Source organism: Ursus maritimus, unplaced genomic scaffold, assembly GCF_017311325.1.
Source record: "Ursus maritimus isolate PB19 unplaced genomic scaffold, ASM1731132v1 scaffold_24, whole genome shotgun sequence".
NCBI classification, from domain to species: domain Eukaryota; kingdom Metazoa; phylum Chordata; class Mammalia; order Carnivora; family Ursidae; genus Ursus; species Ursus maritimus.
Window position 1 is genome coordinate 23,751,683 of NW_024424897.1, and position 15,775 is coordinate 23,767,457.

Consider the following 15,775-nt stretch of genomic DNA (forward strand, 5'->3'; position numbering starts at 1 on the left):
GGGGGGGGGGGGAAAGCCACGCTAGTGGCTGCGGTCCCTGCCCCCTCCCCTGCCCCGGAATCCGGCTCTGGCGCGGCGCTCCCGGAGAGCCCGCTCGCTCCCCCTGGCTCCCAGTGCAGCTGGGACTTTGCAAACTTTGTAACTCCTGAGGGCTAGAGGCCAGAGCGGGAGACCTCGGGCGGGCGCCCCGTCTTCCCTTAGCTCCTACCGGAGATGCTCACCCGGCACCCCGGGGGGAGGGCGCTACTTCTGTCCCCGGGTGTGGGGGCCCGCGGGGGTCGGGACGGCCGCGGGAGGGCTCACTCACTGTTGCACGAATTCATCCGCTGCATCCACGGGTAGACGGGAGTGGAGCACTTCTGCTCTTCGGCCTCGCCGAACACGCTCTTGTCCTGCGCACAGTCGGACTTCCGCGGCTCGGGGTGGAACCGGGGCGGCTCTTCCGCGCCCGAGAGCGCGCAGGCCGACTCCTTCTCGCGGTAGAAGGCCGGCGCCGGCCCGTAGTCGCAGGGCGCCGCTCGGCCGTAGCCGCCGCCGGCAGGCGGGTAATAGGAGGAAGCGGCGAAGCCCTTGTCCTGGCCGGGCCCGGGCCCGTAGGGCGCGGGGTAGTGCCTCAGCGGGTCCGCATAGCCCGACGAGTAGAGCGGCAGCTGGCCCAGGAAGGACTCCTGCCCGCTGGCCAGAGTGACGGGGAAGGTGGAGTTCACGAAATAGGAACTCATTGGGAGGGGAGGCGCGCTCGGCCGCTGCTGCTCCGCCGGGTTTATGATTTGTTGTGTTTTATAGTCCGAGCGCCGCGCCTATTAGTAGTATATCTGAGATTGGGTTTTAGCTGAGGGGGGATGGCGAGGTGCCAGTGAGGGCCAGAAGGAAATACAACCATCTGATCCAACACTGACCAATGGCAGAAGCAGGAATTGTCAAATAGCACCCAGGAGGAGCGCAGCCCGCGCGAGGGACCCGCGCACAAACCTATCAACCTTTTTTTTTTTTTCCCTCCTTCTTATCCTTCTCCTTTCTCTCTCTCTCTCCGACAACACAACGCGTCCTGTTCCACCTACGCAGGATCTGCGAAAGAGGCGTCCGTGCCTTTGAGGGAGGAGGGAGCATTTGGATTGAGACCACCCCACCCCCCAGTGATTAAATAAATATATCCCTCCCCTCCCCACGCAGGATAGGAAAAAGTTAATTGTGTTTTCAGAAAAGTTAACCCCTGCGTTGCTTGAGCCCCATTCCCTCAAGGGAAGGGTGCCTAAATGTCCCTCTCTGTGTGGTGAGGAGCGAAGGAAAGGAAAAGGTTTGTTTCTAGGGTTTTGTGCCTGTAGACGAGGAGAAGAGTTCACTATTTAGCATCGTTTTCAGAAGGAGAGGCGAAGAAGAAACACTCCCCTCCCCAGGTTTTGAAAACTGTTTTTCCTATTTCTCGGGTCCACCCTGCCTCCTCCAAGCCTGGGTTTATTATTCCTGCTTCTTCTCAGCTCTTATGGTCTGAAGGGCAGGCCAGAGCCTGCTGCCCAGAGGACCCAGAAGGCTGGGAAGTGGGAGGAGGGTCTGAGCCCAAGCTTCTCCCTCAGGCTCTGTGGCCAGGTTAGGCTAGGCTAGGAGCTTCTTGGAAGGCTACTGCTGCTGCCTCTGTCGCCCAAGACATCCTGCCTGGCTGGGGAAAGGGCTGCTTGCTCTGGCATGGGAAGGGGCAGTGGAAAGGGACTCGCCTTCTCTTCGATTGGGGGAGAGGGAGAGGAGGAGTGAGGGGCATCCCTCAGCCTAGGTTGTCTGATCCCCATCCTGCCCGCCACCCTCACTCCATCCCCACCCTCTTCCTCCCAAATTATTAGAATATCCTGGGCTACAGATTCATAGGACTCAAAGATGTCTCAGTACGTCTGGGCACAAGGAAGAAATTATGCCTCCTCCAATTCTGGGTCCTCAAAAAACTGATATTTGAGTCAATCAAAGACAACCAGAAGAGAGGGGCCCTTGCTCCTTTTCCAGGTCTCTCCAGAAGCTGGCAGTTCTTTTTCAAATTAATTCTTTCCCAAGACTTGGTTTGGGTTTAGTTGTCTAAGGAGGGAGAGGTGTTCAGATCCTCCTGGGGACCCAGCAGACAGCTTACAACTATCAGCCAAATCCCCTCTCCAGATGCTCACCACCCTTCTGTCTGTCTCTCAGCATTTCTCCAGTCCCTCCCACATCTCATATTTGTATCACCAGCTTCGCTGCTGCACAACCTTGGGTGTGAGAAAGAGGGCTCATCTCTGCTCATCTCTCTCTCTCTCTCATCTAAGGAAAATGAGCACTGAAGCCAGGCTGGAAGACTGAACCACAACGTGTTTTCAACATTTTAACTATGCACGTGGAGGCCAGGCAGTCACGGGTGATAACCTTCAGACCTGGGTTCAGGAATGAGCCAGGATGTGTGGCAAAATCTGATGATAAAGGGGCCAGGCTGACTCTCCACTGCCTTGTTCTTTGGGCTCCTTTCTGTGGGCCAGGGCTGTGCCCTGCAGATGCCTTCAGGCACTCAGGCAAGTGGTAGAGGGCTGAGGTTGGTGACCAAGGGGAGGAACGTGGTTGGTTGCAAAGTGGTCTACAAGGCTCCCTGAACTTAGGACAACCTCTAGGCTCTACCTTCATGGTGGAATGGTGATCCCTGCATGTCCCACTAACCACTTCCTAGCCAAACTCTATAGGGGGGTTTTATGAAGATTTAAGAAAACTCAAGCATCCTAATGATGAAGACCCTAAGTTCCCCAGTGGAGCTGTGATTGGGCCCACTCCTAGAGAGGAATGGGAAACATTTGGTCTGGGGGAGCAAGGTCAGCAGAGTGCCTGTGTGCACCTCCCTCCTCCCTGCCACTGAGGCTGGGCCTTGGACCACATCCGTCCTGCCTCCTCCCTGGCCACAATGTCCCCTTCCTAGAACTGGACGGTGTGGGCATACTGTAGAGTCTGGACAAAGTAGGATGTCGTAAGGGAGGGAGACTTCCCTGTGACAGAAGCACCAAAATGACTGCCTTGTCCTTAAGAGTCACAGCCCCAAATTAACGTCACCTCTGCAGGTTGCCTGTTGTGAGATGGAGCCGCAAAGGCAGGGCCTGGGCGCCTGGAGTCCGGCATGAAAGGAAATAGCGCCTCATCGCTCTTATCTAAGCCCAGAGGTATTTATGAGCGTTTATTCGTCTGATCCGTTTGTTTGGGAGAAAGAGCAGACGGGCAGGGCCCGGCCAGAGGCCGCCTGGTTTCTGGAGCCAGATCTCTACGAATTTGTCTGTGGTTCGGTCCACCACCACCGTCTGTCTGTCTGTCTGTCTGTCTCCAAGGGGGAATAAGTAAATACCCACCAGGCACAGCTGTCTGCCAGTCTGGGGTGTCTCTCCCAGCCTCACTGAGGAAGTGTGTATCTAGAGAGGTGGATATAAATGTGTACCAAGTCTTGAGTACACAACAGAAAGACTGTACAGAAACCCCACGGGCAGAATTTATAATTGTAATTTTCCGTGCTGTGAATCTGAGCTCCCATGGACATGCATGCATTTTCATCTCCCAGGGAAATGTCCAAGTTGTGTTCAGCTTGTGAGTAATATTCTCCTGTACCGGTAACCTCAGGGAGGGGTTTTCTCCTGGATGTGTATGGAGGAGAGGGGGGACTGAGACACTGTCCAGGCTTCCCATTTCCTCTCAGCTACAAAGCTCCCCCCACCTCCAGCTCATTGGGTTGTGAGCATCTTGCCCCAACCCACTCCCAACTCCGGCTGGGGTGGAGCAAATTAAGACATCTCAACCCAATTCTTCCCCTAGACTGTGTGATTCTCCAAATTTGAGGAACATAAATGTTCCCAGAGGGAGTTCTCGACCTTTGGGGGCTGTTTACAGGGGATATTGCCTTAAAATTGGCCCGTCCGGCCCGCGGTACAAAGACCTCATTTCCATTATGCAAATGAACATCGTAGTCTCTGATCATAGGGGGGTGGGATTGGCAGTGCCGCTGGGCTCCCTCCCCCTCCTCCCTAGCCAGGTCCACTGGCACCCTAAGAGCCAAAGTGTTTCAACCCCCTGTACCAGCCGCCTTCCCTCCCTACCTGTCCTTCGGATTGCCCACAAGAAATCGGGGCCCAAGACTTTCCAGCGTCCAGCGGCTCCCTGGGGGCCTCCGCACTGGGCCTGGCCTTCTGGCCGCTGAAGGTCACTCTTGCTGCCGGAAAGCTGAAAGGGCAGCTCCTGTGGTCCAGACTCGAGGTGCCATAGATGCGGGGACCGCAGCCGCTGGGTTTGCCCCACGGCACGGCTGGGCCCCCTCGACCTCGGCAGCTCCTCCAGCTCTGGGCCAGACCCTAGTAACACCTCGGCCTGCCTGGCACCGCAGGCAATTTCCTGGAGCCCCTGCCCAGGAACTGGGGCCACAGCACCTTGAAAGGAGCAGCCAGAGCTTCCTCCTGCGGCTTGAAAGCCCGAGCTAATCAGTAACCCGAGAGACAGGGGCCAATATTCAAACGCCGCAGCCGAGGCGCATACCCCTGCCTTCGCCACCCCCTTCTGGGAAAGCGGTTGGGTAAAGCGGGTGTGAGGGGTCCGGCAGGAACGGAAATCACGATGGTTTGGTTCCTTAATGATCGATCCCCACTCCCACTCCCAATTTTTCCCCAAAGCGTATGTGTGTCGATTTCGCTTGAAACGATCGAGAATGGGGGAGGGGACCCACACTCACTTGCAGACACCAACAGTTTCCAGAGAATTTCGGCTCAATTCCTTCACCACGGACTCACCGGGCCAAGCAACTGGCAAGACCCACCAGCCAGCCCGGAGAACACAGACCCGGGTTTGTCTTTTGACAGCCGAGTGGAACTGCGGGGGCCGGCGCCTCCCCTGCTGGCCCCCTCCCTTGGCCGAAAAGAAAACCAAATAAACCTTGAACAGCCTTGGCCTCGCATCTCCCGAGCGGCCCGGATGATCCCCTCTCGAGCCCTGGAGGGGTAGGCGGGTGAGGGCTCGCGACTCGGATCCCCCAACCCTTTGGTTCAGGGCCCTCTGCCCGCGGGATGCAGTATGAGTCCTTTTTAAATATGACCTAGAAAAATCCTCTTTCCCAGCCAGCCGCTGGGTTTGGAGCTGGGAATGGGGCGGGCGAAGGGGAGGGCACACTTGTTCTCTAATTCACACGCGGACGAGCGGGTACCAAGATCCAGCGGAAAGCGACAATCTGGGACGAAGTCCCCCGAAACCCGCCGAACCTGAGCAGCAGGGGCTCCAGGCGTCGTGCATGGTTCAGGCGGTGTCGCCGGGCTTGCGGCGCCGAAGCCGCATGTCTCCGAACGGACGGTAGATGGCAGCAAACCGCATAATTTGGGTCAGAGCAAACTGTCTAAGGGATGATTTATACCCCGCCAAGACTACAGGAGAAAAAGCCCTTTAGTCTGGATGGGTTTGGGGAATTTTTCCTTTGAGAATAGGCCCCGAGTGCCGTGGGTGCTGGCCGAGAACTTCTCTCGCGGCACAGCCCAGGGGTCCCTGCAGGCACCCAATCCCGGCCTGCTTGCTGGGCATCGACCTGCGCGTGCAGGGCCCCCTTTCCCGCGCCACAAGTGGCCTGCATCCCTCTCTTCCCAGCCCAGGCTTGAGAGGGCTAATATCCCCCTACCCACCCCCATCCCCTGCAATCCCTGGGCAACCAGAGGCCCGAGGCCGAACGCTCACATTTGGTCTTTAAAAAGAGAAAAGCAATCACCTATTTGTGCAAACCAAACTAAATCAGTCTCTGCTGCCCTCCCCGCCCAAAGCCGCTTATCTCTCCCCTGGCAGCTTCCCCAGAAGCCTTCTCACTCTGTTTTTAGGTTCTGACCGGCTTTCCCCTTCTTCCACCCCACCAGCCACTTTAGGAATTTCGGTCTTCCGCCCAACGTCCTTCTCCCCCCTCCTCACCCCCAGGAGGCCTGGCTGGAGAATGAAATCAGGCGCCGGAGGGACAGGACTAGCTGTCTGAGCTCAGAGCCAGGCAGCTTTCCAGTCCGGACACCATCAGGTTCCCTAATTGGGTTCTCTTTTTCTTTTCTTCTTCTCTCCCTCTGTCCCTCTCTTTTTTGTTTTTGTTTTTGTTTACAAGCTTAAAACACAACAGCATACTCAAGAGCTTCTCGACAATCAACACCTTTGGATCCAGAAAAGTTTGAAATGTTTCCACTTCAGACACACACATGGCAATTTTCTCCACCGAAATCCACACGCCCATGCCCATAAAACACAAGTAATAGACGCAATATCACACAGAAACCAACACGCTGTAACCTACCGCATTAAAAAACCACAAAACTGTCTCCCTGCAGAGCGAAGCTCCCTCCTGCGGGAGTGGCGAGAGACCTGGGCATTCTCAGGCTGGCTTCCTGGGGGGAGGGGGGTCTCCCTTGATCTGGGTGCCTCCACCCACAGCCCTTTAATTTCAGAAACATCTCCGAAGGGAGATAATGAGCATTTCTCTGTGAATTGTTCTTTCTCTGTCCCTCTAGCCGCCACCTCCTCGCCCTCGCGGGCCTCTACGAAGATTCCAGGCCCTCCAGAGACCAGGACGTCCCTCAGCACCACCGCCCCCTGTGCCAGGGCCGCCCGGAAACCGCCGATACCCACACCGGGCAAGAGAACTGCACGGGGGGCAACTGGGGGAGGCTGGAATGAGGGAGGGAAGGTGGGAGGGGGAGGGGGCGCACACCCACAGAGGCCGTAGCAACCGGCTTCTGGGGCGCCCTGAAGCCCAGACACCCCTATCCTCTCTTTCGCATCCCCCTCGCTTGAGCCTCTTCTCCCAGCTTGAAAAGGCGACTTGGAGCTTGCCTCCGTGGCCCCTTTCGGTTCCTCCTCCCATCTTCCCTGCCTTGGCTCCCCCTCCAGGAAGCAGCCACCCCTCTCTCTCGGCCACCGAATTTCCTGGGAAGCCTCTCCCTGCAGCGCCCGGAGGTGGGGTTCAGCCCCGTCTTGGGGTGGGGGGGAGAGGGAGACAAACCTAAGCCCCACCCCAGACAAAAGCAGTGCAAAAGAACGAGAAGAGAATTGTAGAATCCCTTACCTTTGTAGACCTTAGGATTTCTTTCCTCCGATTGAAAGAGGTGAGGAGGAAGGGGGGAAAAGCGTTCTGTTTCTTCTTCATCTTCCAGATAATATTGTCCCAACCTGAGAGCCGTCGCTTCCCCTTCTCTGACTTGGGAGAGAGGGTGTTTCGCTTTTCTGATATTTGCATAGAAAATGGAGTAAGTTCTGGCTTTGAAAAATGGTATCAGGCTGCAGTCCTGGGCAGATTGTCCATTTACCCTCCATGATGACTAAAATCCCAGATCAGCAAGCAAATCAACTTAGAAATTAAAATTATTTTTGGTTCTCTCTTTTGTGTAATTCCCACCCCTCCTTCTCTGTCTCTCTCTCTCTCTCTCTCTCTCTCCCCTTTCCTCTCCCTCTCTCTTGCTCTCTCTCTTTTGCTTTATCGAGCTGATACTGAAGTATAAAAATATCAAGAGGCTGGAGCCCTGAAGGACGACAGTGCTCCGACCTAGGTGTGGTGTCCAAAAGAATGCTGCATTATAACCACCAGGGAAATGATAAAAAGTTCATGTTCACGATCGCCCGGCCACATGACCGGCGCCGGCCAATCGCTGGATTCAACCACTCATAAACTTCTATCACAAAGTTGTAAATTTTCATAAAACAACAAGGAATTTATTGCATTTCTTCATGGCTGCTCCACCAGCAACCCTTTTCTCGGTCGCCATCTTCTTTTCTTCTCCTTCTCGCTATTTGGGGAAACCCCAATCTGAGAAGGGGTGAGATTTGGGGTGCAGGGAATCAGGCGGAGGAGCCACAAGGGTCCATCTGGGAAGGGGATTCTTTCCAGAACCTCCCTGTCCTCGCAGGAGCTCTGCCCCCCTCTTCTAGTAAGAATTCACCCCAAATCCTCCACACAGGGGCCATTCTAAGGCGGTTTTGGGGTGAGTCGGGAGTAACAGCGGGTATCCAAAATTACCACTTGCATCAGGAAAAAATGAAGGCTTCAATGCCCCCTCTCCCCCCTCTGAATGTCCCCCTCGTTCCCAGCCCTCTAGATGGCGGGACCCCCACCTGTGAGGCTTGTAGCATTGTGGGTGTGGGGGCCCTAGATCCCCTAGGGCCTAGTTTTTGCCTGGGGAAGAAAGGCCGCCCTGAGAGAGGCCAAGGTGGACAGTCTAGCTACCAGATTCTCGCCTCTGCACCCCAGAAATTGGAAGAGGGTGAGGCCGGATCCCTGCCTCTCCCGCCCAAATGCCCACATGCCCAGGTTCCCAATGACAGCTCCATGAGCTCTCCAGGGGGTTCTGCGGCCATTAATGGGGGAAACTGCAGGTTCCGGGGAGTTTTACCTACAAATTCAAATGAAAGAGATTCTCCTAAAACGTGCTTCCATTTTAACCTGCTTCCCCCTTTCTGTCCCAAAACCTGTCCTTTGCATTTAAATAATTCAAGGTTTATAATCGAATAAATTCTCAAAACGAGCTCCACAGGTCTAGAAGCATAGGCTCCGTCCTCCAGGTTTATGTTCCTCAATCAAGGGGTGTTTTGGAGGGGCAAAAAAAAAAAAAAAAAACTACCACCACTACCAAACAAAATTCACCCCGTGTTTCCCAGGTCCCCTGAAATATTCCTGTATTTTGAATTGAGCCACCAGAGCCCAAATGCAGGAAACGAAATAACATCCCCCCCAAAATGTTTTCTCTTTTTTCTCTCTTTTTCTGTACTCGGGAGAAGATTCCAGGTCGCCGGCAGCGCGGACCGCGAGCAGCAAGGCGCGGAGGAAGGCGGCTGAGCTCCGGCGGCCGGCGGGGCCGGACTCGGGACGCCGGGCTGCGGCCACACGAGGCGGGTAAACTTGCGCCGCGCAGGCTCTCGTTCTCAGGGGTCATCCACTCCTCCCTCCCCCATTTACAAATTTTATTTGGCTCTCGGTGTTAATTTAGAATGAGATAAATGAAAGTAAAAGAAGTTGAAATAAAATAACCGAATAGGTCTTGCGGAAAATGCTCGCCGAGGGAGCGGAAGCCGGGAGCGCCCCGGGGTTGGAGGCCTCTGTGGGCTGGCGGGGAGCGTCTGCTCGCCGGCCTGGCTTCTGCCCAACGCCGCCCAAGAAGCGGGAGTGGATTTGGGTGGTCACCTTCCCTTTCCTTCCCGTATGGGGCCTAACACGTTGGATTTCAGCTCTGTATTTGTGCCCCGGCCGCGCCACCAAGCCGCAGCCTGGTTTGAGGGCCTGGATGAAGACAGAGTTGGCGGCGAGGTGGGGGCTTTGCTTTGTGAATGGGTGTGACTGAGCCTGCGGGCTCATGGATGTGTTTACTTGGGGGCAAATGTGAATCTGTGTTTATAAGCCAGTGTGTGAATGTACATTGGTGTGTATAAATGTCTCTGTGAGTGTGAATGTGTGTTTACTTGTGAGTGTGTGTGAACGTGAACGCATGGGTTCCAGTGCAGAGTTGGGATGTGTGAATGCCCCTGTGTTTATTTATGGACATATGAATATGGGTGTGTATTGTGACAATGTATATATTTATTTATGTGTGATGTCAGCCTGTAAGTGTGTGTGATTTGTGCATTTGCGTATGCCAGTATGTGTAAAAGAAGGTAAAGGGAGGTGTGTGTGTCCTGTTGGGGTTCACTTGTTGGCAGCCCCCAGAGCCAGGTGCACCAGGAAAAAGAGCAGACCCCAGCACAGAAAGAGAGGGCTAGCAGCAGAAGTTGGAGCCAAGGGGCTCTGGGATGCAGGACTAACCCTGCGCCCCCCCCCCACTTTAGGGAAACACAGAAAATAGGTCATCTGTTCATTTTTAAATTGTTTTATTTCTCCATCCTTCAGGTACACATACAATATAAAGAGGATCACAGGGGCTGGAGGGAGCAAAAGAGCATTAGGCAGGCCAGGTGCACAGAGGGGACACTTGAGCTAGTCGGTGGGTCCATGGGGCTCCCTAAGGCCCCTTCAGTCTGCTACTGGGAAGGCGGGGGGCTCAGGAGGACAGGGAACCACACACATTAGTCCAGACCCACAGACCACAAAGACAGCATCAAAGAAAGGGGCTTACAAAACAGCAAGATTTTACAAAGACCTTACAATAGCGACATAGAAAAGGGGAGGCAGAAAAGCTACAGAACAGGTCGGTAATGTTCTTCCCACATCGTACAAAACAAACCCGCTGGACTTTTCTATAGGTAGTATTTTTTTTCAGTGTTAAGAAACCAGAATTTCACCGTCTCTCCTTAAAAAACTTCAAACTGCTTTCCACTATTTAAATAGTTTTCCCCTTCCCTACTTAATTTGAGTTTCCTGGTTCAGTTCTCAGAGCTGGGCTTCACCCTCTCTCCCTTTCTGGCTCTCTTCCTCTGCCCTTTCTCAGGCGCTCACTCTTCCTCGTCCTCCTCCACCTCGGCCTTGTCCTGGCCTGTGGCCCCAGGACCCGCGGTCTTGTTCTCCTTTTTCCATTTCATGCGCCGGTTCTGGAACCAGATCTTGATCTGTCTTTCGGTGAGACAGAGCGCGTGCGCGATCTCGATGCGCCTTCGCCGCGTCAGGTAGCGATTGTAGTGAAACTCCTTCTCCAGCTCCAGGGTCTGATAACGGGTGTAGGTTTGGCGGCCTCGCTTTCGGTCAGTCCCTGCGCACAGTATGTAAAGGAGAATAATCAGTGCGTGTGGGAAAAACCAGGAGAGCGTCTCCCTCTCAGACCCTTAGGTTTGGGGTCCGTGGGTGGAAGAGCCCATTTCCCCACTAAACCACATTCTTACTTTCCATTCCCCAACGTGTGCCTTCCCTCTTCCCTCAATGTGCAGGCGTTTCTAGAGGCCTCCTGAGGCAAACATCCCCATTTGCCAACCAGAAAGTCTTCCAGCTTAGGGCTTCTGAACCCAAGATTTAACCAGTTGGCTTTTGAAGGCCCTGCACCTAAGGGGTCTATGTGGGATGAAGGAAGGTTAATCTTCCCATCATCCCTGAGACCAGACACCCTAAGATTCCCCTTTTGGATACGGACTCTGATGGTCTTTAGGGTAAGAGGCAATGGAAACCATGCAAGTGCCCCTGGAGTGGGGCTCTAGGCCTGGCCTGAGTGCTTTTCCCAAAAAAGAAAAGGAAACAAAGGAGCCTCACAGACCCAGTCTCTCTCTCTCTCTCTCTCTCTCTCTCTCTCTCTCTCACACACACACACACAGAGCCTGTTGTGGAATGAGGAGGAGGTGAGAATTTGCAGATTTCCTTGGAGCGTGGAGTTGGCCTGAGAGCAGCTGCCCTCTGAGGACTCTTTTCCAGTCAGTGGCTCAGGAACACACAGGGCCAGGCTGCCTGCCCACCTGCCCAGACAACCCAGTTTTCCAAATCTATCTCTGGGCCTCCAGGAAGGCACAGGGGAGAGAGCAGCCTGGTTTGGGATGGAACATGAAGTATCTGGGGAGCGGGGGCTGAAGGGCAGAGGAGAGCTTTCCAGGTTAGGCCAAAACCCTGAGGAGCTGTGGGGGAGGTTGTACTGGGGGAGGTGCTGGTGCCAGCCCTCCTGGGAAGTAGACATGGGAGGAGAGCCTAGGGGCCCTAATTTCAAGTCAGATAAAAGCCAAGCTGAGATGTTTACGAGCAGAAAAATTTGGGCTTTGATAAATCAACTGGAAAGGCAGTTGAATTATGAAACAGGTAATGGGGACCGTGACCACCAATACTGATGGCGTAAGAGCTGGGCTTCTTCTAACCGGACTGGGGAGGCTCTGACCACAAGTCTTGGACCTTCTGAACCTTGGGGTTGGCCCCTGAGTCCAGGGCAGCATGAAGAAAGATGTCTGGTTCAGGCTAGTCAGGAGAACCCAGACAGCCCCGGGTCTCTTGGGGCTCCTGCAGCAGTTGGCTCAGTGGCCTGCACTCTCTAACTCGTGATTTGGCTTCACAGAGTCGTAGTCTGTCCCCTAAGAGGACATTCACCCTTCTGGAATGATACCTGCAAACTTGGTTCTGGCCAGTTCTCCAGGGGGCACTTAGGAGCCCGTGGAAGGGCACCTGAGGAAGCCAGCTGGACTCCTGCGAGGCTTCTGACCCTTTCTCTAGTTCTGCTTCCCCCTTCCCAAGTTCACTGGGGGGTCAGGAGCCTCATCTCTCTTGGCCTCAGCCCCCCTCTCTCCACCTGCCTCTCTGGCTCTGTGTCCCTGGCTGGATCTTCATCTCTTCTCATACCCCCTCCTCCCGCCAAGTCTCTAGAGCCCACCTCTAATTGTCCAGAAGGGAATAATGGGGGAGCGGGGTTGGCTGGGAAGGAAGGGGGAGGGGAGAATTGCTCTGAGCTGCGGGCCCCCTCCCCCAGACCTCCAAGCTGGGGCTGGGGGACACACCCAGAGCTGAGATCCCCGGCGGGGGAAGGGGGAAGGGAGGGGGGGAGACCCTAATGGCTATTCTCTGCAAACCCCAGCCTTCCTCCACAAGACAAACGGCCTCGTCTCCAGCCCGTGCCGGCGCGGCTGATAAATATTTAAAGCTAAAAGGCCAGGAGGAAAGGTGGGGGGCGGGCGGGGGGCTCGGAGCGCCACGGCGTCGGCGGAGAGAGATCCGCCAAGGGAGCAGAAGGAGCCTGAGAGCACCGAGCAAAAATGGGGGTGGGGGCGGCGCGCCGGGTTGCGGCCGAAGGGCTGCCGCGTCCCCAGGGCCGACCTCCTACCGGGAGCACTCTGGACGCGGAAAGGAGCACTTGGCCGGGAAGGGGGCGCCTTCCGGGGAACGTGCCCGGGCCGCTGCGGCTCGGGATGGCTCGGTGCGCGGCGTTACCTGAGCTTCGCATCCAGGGGTAGATCCGGAAGTTACTCTCGGCCGCCAAGTCCGAGTCCCTCTGCTCCTTGGCGCCCGCCGCCTTGGCGGAGTCGCCGGGACACACCCCGGAGAGGTTCTGCTCAAAGGGCGCGCAGTGCATGTTGAAGGAACTCGGCTCGAGCCCGTAGCCGGCCGCGTAGACGCCGGCTGCACTCTGGCCCGCCATGCCCCCCCCGCCGGGGTACAAGCCCTGCATCGAGGCGGCGAAGGAAGCGCCCGAACCCGCTCCATAGCCCGGGCGCTGGGGGTTGGAAGCAAACGCGCAAGAAGTTTGTTCAGGGAAGGCTCCGGTAGCGAAAACCGAACTTGCGGCTGGATATTTAGAAAATAAAGCATTCGCATAATACAATGAACTCATAATTTGGCCGGATGATTTGTAGGCAGGGACGTTTTAGTGTCGGTTTTACGAGATTCCTTGATATATTACAGAATTAGAGTCCAGATTTACACCAAAAAGGACCCCCTTTTTCCTCTCCGGACCACGTGACCCCGCCCACGTGACGTCCCCTCCGCCAATGGCCGGGCAGCCTCCCCACGGCTCCCGGTAATGTGGAAAAAATTGTGTGGCGTTAGATTTATAAAATATGATCAATAATGAATGGGAAAGCCAAGCCCTGTGGATTGGGGCTGGGGGCTCAAGGGCCGCTGTCGACCCCCTTGGGCTGGAGGCAGCTTGCAGGCGAGATTTGGGGAGGAAGGGATTGAGTAGAAGGGAAAATAAATAACCTCCGAGCGATCCGTGTTGTCACCCCCCCCCCACCTCCCCAGCCGGTTACCCAAGGAGAAACAAATGCAGAGATTGCCCGCAACTGGGTGGGGGGGGGGCAGGTCAGATCTTTATTAATCTGTGCCAATTCAGCCTGGCTGGGCCTTTGGGGGAACTTGGTCCGGTTCTCCCGAGGTGAGGAGCGGAGGTGAGCCTGGCCTCCTGGCTCGCTCTCGGTGCCCCCAGACATACAGGCAGGGATGGAGTGAGGCTTCGTGGGTGCTCCTACAGGCGCGGGATCCAGCCCACGGGCGTTGGATGCTGCGGTTTCTGGTGGCTTAAAAAAAAAAAAAAGGTTTGAAAATAAAAAAGGAAGGGGGTGGGGTGGGTGGGAAGAGAAAGGAAGGGAGGAGGGCGGCCTGGGTATACTGCTCTCCTGGTTCCGGGAGGCGGATGCCTCAGTCGAGCGTGGCTACCGGAGAAGCCGGGGCAGCGAAGAAGGAAGGCGGCGAGCCATGACCTCGGTGCTGGGCGAAGGTGGGCAAGTCGTAGAGAGGGAGAGGCGGAGAAGAGCATCTCTCCTCTCCCCTTGCTCCCCACCACCACCCACCAATCCGAGAAAAATAAATATATAAGCTTGTTCAGCGGCCCTGCACTACACATTTATCCACCCTTCCCCCCCCCCCACGCACAAACAGGACAGGGCCCACAGAAACAAAGGGGGAGGTGGTGGGGGATACAGCCACCAGCCCCGGCGCATCTCTCCAGCGTGGCCTGGGCGCCTGGGTCTCGCGCCGGCAGCCTCGGAACGCGAAGGGAGGGGGTTTCTCTGGGCTCCCCTCCCCCGTCCCTCTCTCCTCCAATCAGGCGCAGCCGCCTCCCTCAACCCCTGCGCCCCTGGGCCAAGGGACTCGCACCACCTGCCTCCAGCCCCCGCCCCCTCCTTTGGGCTGCCTGGCCTGGCGGGCGCAGGAGCCCGGTGACCGACTCCCCCCAGCTCTGCAAGGCGCCGGGGGCAAATGAGGAGCGCGGGCCGGGCCAGTCTCGGGTTCTCGCTTGTAAACTTTATTGTAACTCTTCCGCCCTTTTCAGGCGCAGACAACAGAACAAAGTATAGAGGAACAACAAAATATATAATTAGCCCTCCCACCCCCCAATAAAGCAATTCACGGATACAGGATACATTCTCTTCACAGTAAACCTAAGAACACTTTTAACAATTGCCCACAGCGCGCATGCTAACTAAAGTAACCTCTTTTGAGAAACACTTAAGACGAAATTGCCAAACCAAAGGGGGGGGAGGAAAAGAGAGAAGCAAGAGAGAAAGCCAGCGAGCTAGGGAGGGCAGCGGGGAGAGAGGGGTTGGGAGGGAGAAATGAGGACGGAGAGAGAGAGAGAGAGAAGAGAGAGAGAGAGAGGAGAGGGAGACAGAAAGAATTACGGCGTGAATAGGCAGTTTCATGTTGTTGGGAGAACTTAGCAGAAATCGGTACCTCGGTCATTACAAAGAAGCACGTTCAAAGGAAAAAAGACCATTGCACAAGGAGGCTTTTTACATGGGGCGGGGGCGTGGGGGGCTCAGCCAGGCCGCAGCCGCTCACCCTCGCAGGGCGAGGGAGTCCTTGCTTAAAATCCTTTTCTTTCCCCCCCGGCCCCCAAGAGAAGGGAAGGAGATCCACGGCAGCTCACACACAGAAGCTATTACGAGATACTACCACTAGCGGGGACTGGCGCGGCGGGGGACGCTGCAGCGGGAGGCCGGGCTCCGGGCCCCGCTCGCGGGGCCAGAGCTCTCTCGGGCGGGGGCGGGCGACGGCGGTGGCGTGGTCGGGGGACCCACGGACGGAGGGCGGCCGCGGCCCTGGCAGTCCCAGCTGGAGCCTACTTCTTGTCGCCCTTCTGCGCGTCGCCCTCGTCCGCCGCCTCCGGGGCCCGCTCCAGCTTCTGTTTCTCTAGCTCCTCCTGCTCGCATTTGCTACTGGGGAACTTGTCTTTGTTGTTCTCTTTTTTCCACTTCATCCTCCGGTTCTGGAACCAGATTTTGACCTGTCTCTCTGTCAGTCCCAGCGCATGCGATACCTCGATCCGCCGCTTGCGAGTCAGATAGGGATTAAATAGGAACTCCTTCTCCAGCTCCAGGGTCTGGTAGCGGCTGTAGGTCTGTCGGCCTCGCCTGCGTCCGGCGGCTGCTGGGAATGGGGGAAAAGGCGAGACCGGGGCGGGGGGGGGGG

General features: G+C 56.1%; 3 protein-coding genes across 4 annotated transcripts in view; all 3 read right to left on the reverse strand.

The window, feature by feature from the left end:
* Positions 1-299: 299 nt before the first annotated feature.
* LOC121104895 (homeobox protein Hox-B6) lies at positions 300-2,676 on the reverse strand. Its single transcript, XM_040639823.1, has one exon. The coding sequence runs from the start codon at positions 720-722 to the stop codon at positions 300-302; it is 423 nt and encodes a 140-aa protein (XP_040495757.1). The 5' UTR covers positions 723-2,676.
* A 7,147-nt stretch (positions 2,677-9,823) lies between these two features.
* Positions 9,824-13,316, reverse strand: HOXB7 (homeobox B7). The gene is made up of 2 exons (XM_040640755.1): positions 12,797-13,316; positions 9,824-10,655 (listed from the first exon to the last, which is right to left on the reverse strand). Exons 1-2 carry the CDS (start codon positions 13,194-13,196, stop codon positions 10,402-10,404), a joined length of 654 nt encoding a protein of 217 aa, XP_040496689.1. The 5' UTR covers positions 13,197-13,316; the 3' UTR covers positions 9,824-10,401.
* Positions 13,317-14,588: 1,272 nt separating this feature from the next.
* The window catches only part of HOXB8 (homeobox B8), a 2,508-nt gene continuing 1,321 nt past the window's right edge, over positions 14,589-15,775 (reverse strand). The window contains exon 2 of one of the 2 annotated variants that reach the window (XM_040640757.1): positions 14,589-15,730. In XM_040640757.1, coding sequence (XP_040496691.1) covers positions 15,426-15,730 — 305 coding nt within the window. In that variant the 3' untranslated portion in view covers positions 14,589-15,425. Of the gene's footprint in view, positions 15,734-15,775 lie in introns of both variants that reach the window. The other variant, XM_040640756.1, reaches the window with a different exon arrangement.